A 6,693-nucleotide genomic window follows, 5' to 3' on the forward strand; every position below is an offset into this window, starting at 1 on the left:
ATATATATTTATATATAGATATATATATATATATGTATATGTATATATATACACATATTTATATATATATCTATCTATATATATATATGCATGCTCAGTTCCCGCACACTTACAACGATTTCTGCGAATGGTTACACAGCGCCCTGTCTGCCACCAATCCGCGACTGAAGGTGATTGTGGAGACCTTCGGTAAGGCAGGCTACGCACACGAGGATGTCAAGGACTATGTAGAGCGTATTGATAAGACGTACGACTCGGGTGTGCATCAGGCAGGGGCCATGCGCAACATCAGCCTAGTCGGCACCATACAGGTGTGTATGTTAGTGTATGGTATATATATATATGTGTGTGTGTGTGTATGTGGTTGTATGTTGGTGCATGACTGTGGGTCCGAACTGTGTATTAGCGCATGTACAGTTGTAGAACTGCGTTTGCTGTGTGTGTATGTGTTGTGCACGGGTATAGGTGTATTTGTTTGTCTGTGCATGCTATGTGTACGTGTGCTGTGATGTATACATGGATACATGTATCGGCGTAAGCTATGTGTATGTATGATGATTATGTGTAAACGTGTCGATGTCTTTGTATATGCGTAGTTGTATGTGTATACATGTAGTTGTACGGTCCATAGGATGACATGTGTATGCGTGCTGTGCATGTAGATATATGTGATTGTACGTAGAACGTTCGGAGTGCAACATTTCATATGCCCATGCTCAGACGTATACAAGAACTCAAGAGTCCTCTCTGTATATCGGTGATTTGCTCATGTCTTCGCTCTTGTTGTATATATACATATACGCATGTCTGTTCATCTGCATATGTATATATGCATGTATGTTTGCTATATCTGCTCACACATTCACCTACAAGGATTTGTTCATGTCTTCATTCTTGTCATATCTATATGCGTATGCGTATGTACATATGCATGCATGTATACTATATATATATATATATATTGTACATATATAATGCCATGCACACATCTATATATGCTCACACATTCACGTACACGCACATACCTTTACACAGGAAGAGACTGGGGGCTACTTTCCAGATGTTATTGACATGCTGAAAGCCAATCCGTTCCTGAGGCCCACGCTGCCCTGGGGTAAGCTGTCGTCACTTCATCACATGACACCCACCGAAAGTGATGATGGGCCTATACTGTGGACGCGGAACGGCGAACAGTACTATGGAGTGGGCGATACCCTGGCCAAGACATACACAAACACAAATGCACATACAAACACGAACACAAACATGCACGCACACGTGAACGAACAGGCCAAGCATGCGGCGTCGTGTCCCCGGGCACAGCCCCAGGCAAATGCCGCGGCATCTGGCAGTGCACGTGTGCGGTTTCCGTCACAGTCTCAGTCGCGGTCGCAGACGCCAAATAGTTCGCCCGCGGAATATGCAGCAGCGCGCGAACACTCGGGCTCAGTCAGTCCTGCGAAGGGTGCAGGTGCACATGCGCACACCCACACACATACGCACAGTCACACCACGCCAAACATGAAGCTTCATGTGGCCAAAAGCGCAGGCGCGGATAAACGCGTGGATACAAACGCCCACATCGATTCGGGCGGACACTCCCCACAGCAGACATCACCTGCAGGCGGGTGCAAGAAGGAGCGGTGGACCACGCCCACCGCGGCGCATACTAAGAAAGGGCAGCGGACTCCACACACGCACACACACATGCCGACGGAGACGAATGGGGAGACGAGCACAGACACACACGTGCACTCGGGCACGCGGACCGGCGGACGCGCGCGCAACGCCAAGGGGACGTTGGGGTACAAGCCAGGAAGGACTAAGAGTGCCAGAGAACGACTGTACACAGACAGGACTACAGTACACGCCGACTTCTCCGGTCGGTTCCCGTACAGACTGCCTGTGGCGGCTGTGGGGCTGGTGCAGGGCATAGAGCCGCACACACGTGGCGGGCAGGCACGGGGGCAGCAGCAGCCTTGCACGTGCCATTTGTACCGTGGACACGCGGGTGAGTATAGGGGTGGCGGAGGCGGCAGTGTGGTTGCCGAAGACGGGACGCATGGCGTTGCTTTGGGTACAGACGCACACACAGACGGGACAAACGGGACGAACGGCCTCGGTAAACACAAGACACACCAAGCACTGGACGACACAAATACTGACGCAGATACGGGGGGGGGATTAAAGGTTAAGGAAAGGAGCACGGAGGGGAGTACCGAACTTTTCGCGAGGTTGGCTGCCGAGGATGGGTTTGCACAGGAACAACCCGTCGTGTGCAAGGAGGTGGTGGCATTCAGCGCCTGCCACATGGCGACGCTCGAGAGAGTGTGCCGCATCGACTACAACGAAGAGCCTATGGATCAGAGGTATGTTTATGCGTATATCACTATGACTATATCTATCTGTATTTGTATCTGTATATATATATATATCTATACATATATCTATATGCAGTATCTATATATATATACTGTGTGGTATCATTACATTTGTTGGTCTGCATTAGACTAGTTTTAAAATTTATATCAGTATGTGTGTCTGTAGATATGTGCAAGTATTAGTTCGTGATAGTTTTGCTGCATATATATATATATATATCCTGGCCACCAGTGTGTGTTTGTACCTTTGGGCGTTATCTGATAGATATGTAGTAGGTGAGAGTAGACCTTGCGAAAGCATCCCAACCAGCACCGACACCACCTACATCCACAGTATTCAGTATTCGTTGTCAAGAGCCTGTCATTATTGGACCAGCAACTAAGGCTGAGTGTTGGAGTATTGTTGTGACTGGCTTGGCTTCTACAGCATCAACCGGCCATATGATGTGGATCAGGCGCTATATTCTTAGCATTCAACGTATATTTCGGGAGATAGTTATATGTCAAATTGCATCAAGACTGAAAGTTGGACCATTTCTGTAACCGCGACAAACGCTGAATGTTAAACCATTACATTCTTGTAATATCATCAAAGTCTCGATAAGATTTGAACCGTTTCTGCGTTTCCCCATTACAGCATCGACCGATCATATTGGGTGGATCAAGCTCGTCTGCGGCAACTGGCGCGAATGGGCATCACTTATGCCACGGCGAAGCTTCGGTCCGGCGACATGTATGTTGGAGGGGTTGGGTTTAGGTTTAGAGTTTTTTGTGGAACCTTATGAAGGATTTGGAATCAGGGTTTGTCGTGTGCCTGAGAGCTCCTCGCGAATTCCCAGTGCCAGCGAGCAGGTCGCATCGCATCGCATTGCTTTTAGCTGCCCTATGGTGCGTCCAATATGTGCATTGATGTGTGGTCATTTGCATCTGATCTATCGAAACGTGCGATGGGCTGCGCCATACTCTCACTTGTGTCCATGTATTTCTATTTTCAGTATTAAGAGCAGCTATTCCGACCATAAATTTAACTTTATAGCTTAACTTATTTTCAGATAACCATAAATTTAACTTTTTAACTTAACTTATCGTCAGATACTTCATTCCGAGAAAAATAGTACATCAATTCCACACTGTGGCGGGGTGCAGCAGCGTGGCGTGGCACTTCAGATATGAAAAATACAACGAGTTCAAGGAGATCCCGAAAGAAACTTGACAACTGCCAACGCACTGAGTGAGTCGTCAACATATATCAATAATATTAGCATACATATCATACATACATACACTGTGGTGTTGTATATGACACATATCAGCGAAGGAGACGCCGGAGGAAACCTCCAGAAACGCAGACTGTTGTCTCGAAGCCTGTCGCCTTCACAGGTATATAAAGGAATCTATATCATAACAACCGCGAACAATCATATAGAACTATACAAACATGCTCTGGACGCACACATCTCGTATGATTTGCAATCGACCAGCATGCCATAAACATCCATGCCGACACGCAATAACGTGCCCTCCACAATTAAGAGAGAGGATATGCAGATGGAGGTCATACATAGGACGATCGATTCCACAACACCCGAGGGATGCGACTGCCTGGGTCGTGTTTTTTTAGACACAAGACGTCTTTGCTAGTGTGGGATGTTTGTCGATACTCCCTCTGATTTGGCCACGAGGACTCCCGCACAGCCATTTAGGATAAAATCTTCACTGTATGCAACGGTCATCGTATGTCCACTGATGTGACGTGGCAGGATAGGGCAGCCATTGGGACTGTACACCTTTTCCTTCGCAGATCTCAGAAGTCATATACTGTGAAAAGATGTGTAGTGCAGTTAAAGGCAGCGGGACTAAGCAAACATTCTTCAAGCATTTCTTTGTAGCAGTTTCCATGTACAATACGGGATCCTGTGTTACGATTTGCGCGCACACAATTGGTGCGCATTGAATGGCAGAAAGTGGGTTAAGCTTCAATTTTGTACCGTTTTATATCCCGCTATAACACACGAATAGAAGAATACAAGTTCGGTACGACTGCTTGTGTCGTGTGTAAGATGATCTAGAGTTCATGACTGACTTTTGACGCTTCTGCACAAGCATGGTTGTAAGGACAATACATGATTGTTGGAAGCCGTCGGAAGCGGTTAGGACTTAGTGGCAGATACATACTAACGTAGAAGTCAGCCTGTAAACCCGATGCGTTGTATTAGCGCCCATGAAATTCAAAACGGTTTGGGAATATACGCCGATATACGCGTCTCTACATACGTGAACTATCAACAATAAATACAAAATCGAACGCTCACTTTGATACATAATATATCTGCGCCAATGGCAGCCGTCCTTGGTGCGATATCAGTACACGGTGCCTTTTCCAAAGTTTGCGCACCGAGTATAGTTTTATCAACATATAGTACAGCTTATTTACCGGCATATATCTTAGTTTATCAGTAGATAGTGCTAATCAATTATTATCGGAATAGAGTATCGTTCTATCAACAATATTAATATACAAGGACCATCGTTTTTACTTCAGTTCTTTAACGTTGCGCCTGTTTCTGTTGGTGCTAGTTGCAACAGATTTCAAAGGGCCCATTTTCAATTTTCTGCGCGTCGTGGTGAAGATTGAGGCAACTTTATATGTACAAGACAAGAGCGATTCTTCGGGGAGAGACGTATTTATCTCATATGGTATATGAAACACCGGTACGGTTCGAGAAAAATTTGGCATTGCAATCATTTTAGAAAGAAAAAAAACAATAACTACATCTGTCGCCAACAATGAATACAACCGCCACTTCCACGTTGATGCCTGAGTGTGCTTGTCGTGAACAAATATTCGCGGTGAATGATTAACAAAAGTTGAATGAGAAGGGAATATACACGTGTCCATGGCGAATATATATCTACGTGAACACAAATACTGAAAGATGCAAAAATAACACAGCACTTATCAATAGACATGTTTGTGACCTTCGTTATCAGGTGTCATTTGTTTATATAACCCGCGTATGATATCACAGCACGGGCAATTATGACTAGATTCAGGCCACAGACAAGGTAGAATATAGTTGTTTAGAGCAACAATTTATTGCTATGTTACCGGATAGTATTGTGTTGAAGGGTTGTCTACCTGCCGACACACGTGCTTAATCGTGTATAAGTTTGTGTTGGATGCAAGCATTGAGACCTTGGGTGAATTTCAGTATGAGATTTGTAGGCGTATAATACTTGGGTCTGTTGGATTAAGGTTTTATAGCTTTCAAGGTTACGTATTTTTTAAATACAACTTCATACAATGATTGCGAGTAGGATTTATGTTTGTAGTGACAAAGTATAGGCGATTTCATTCAAGAGTCAAAAGTTATGTTTTATAGAAAAAAACTCCAACCCCTACTTTTAGGCGCGTGGATGAGATGAGAAATCAAAAATGTGTTTTTAGGTCTCTTGATGACCGCGTACCTAATCATCAATCTGGCACTCTACTACAATAGGTAGCACACACAAGAGGGCAATATAATATCTGCACCGACAAACGAGTTTGATACAGTGATAGGGACAACAACTATTTGATAGAGATTAAGATCGATTTATTAAACAACACACGAGAGAGGATACTTCTATTGTAAGCCTATTGTGTCTGATACAGTGATAGATATTATATAGCACCGTTTCGAGTGCGTTTAGAATATACGATGGCGGGAGACAAAGGCAAGGCCAAGACCGTTAAAGAAGAGGCGGTGATAGGTAAGCTCAATGACGGGGTAGCTACAGCAACAGGGAGTCATACCCGCACCACACGTGGAGGGGTGAAGAAGAAGGAGTTTGCTCCTAAATTAGTCAGCCGACAAGCACCTATAGAGATCCAATCGGACATCACCATGCTAGCTGGCCGGGGCAATAATGGACGTGGGAGGGGGTCTGATAGGGGCCGAGGCAGGGGTAGGGGCAGGGGCAGAGGCTCAGACCTGGTTGAACAGACCGGAGGGTTATTCTCAGAGGGTATAGGGGGTGGTGATCCGCGTAGTAAATCACGTTCCCAGGGCTTCTCGGCTGGTGGTGGGGTGGGTGGTGGCAGATCTGGGGGTGGCGGGGGTGGAGGGGGGTCTGGGGGTAGGGGTGGAGCAAGTGGGGGTGGTGGTGAGATAGGTGCGGCTACTTCGGCGGCGGATGCGCTAGATTTGGACGATGATGATGCGGTAGATGGTATCCAAGACGCGCAGGTGCGTTGCGCTTAGAATGGGATCGATAGTTTAGTTGTGGTGTAGAATGCCCTTTTATATATTTCTAAATTTTANATATATAT

At 45.6% G+C, this 6,693-nt stretch overlaps 2 protein-coding genes across 2 annotated transcripts in view; both read left to right on the forward strand.

Moving 5' to 3' along the window:
* SARC_01402 (hypothetical protein) overlaps positions 1–4,132 on the forward strand; it is a gene marked incomplete at its 5' end in the record, with an annotated part of 10,435 nt that extends 6,303 nt beyond the window's left edge. The window contains 4 exons of the mRNA XM_014304873.1: positions 140–311; positions 1,036–2,369; positions 3,019–3,114; positions 3,474–4,132. Of these exons, the coding sequence (XP_014160348.1) occupies positions 140–311; positions 1,036–2,369; positions 3,019–3,114; positions 3,474–3,594 (1,723 nt within the window). The 3' untranslated portion in view covers positions 3,595–4,132. The remainder of the gene's footprint in view (positions 1–139; positions 312–1,035; positions 2,370–3,018; positions 3,115–3,473) is intronic.
* Positions 4,133–5,906: 1,774 nt separating this feature from the next.
* The window catches only part of SARC_01403 (hypothetical protein), a 5,018-nt gene continuing 4,231 nt past the window's right edge, over positions 5,907–6,693 (forward strand). The window contains exon 1 of the mRNA XM_014304874.1: positions 5,907–6,610. Coding sequence (XP_014160349.1) covers positions 6,083–6,610 — 528 coding nt within the window. The 5' untranslated portion in view covers positions 5,907–6,082. The remainder of the gene's footprint in view (positions 6,611–6,693) is intronic.

Source organism: Sphaeroforma arctica (genome assembly GCF_001186125.1).
Source record: "Sphaeroforma arctica JP610 unplaced genomic scaffold supercont1.55, whole genome shotgun sequence".
NCBI lineage: Eukaryota > Ichthyosporea > Ichthyophonida > Sphaeroforma > Sphaeroforma arctica.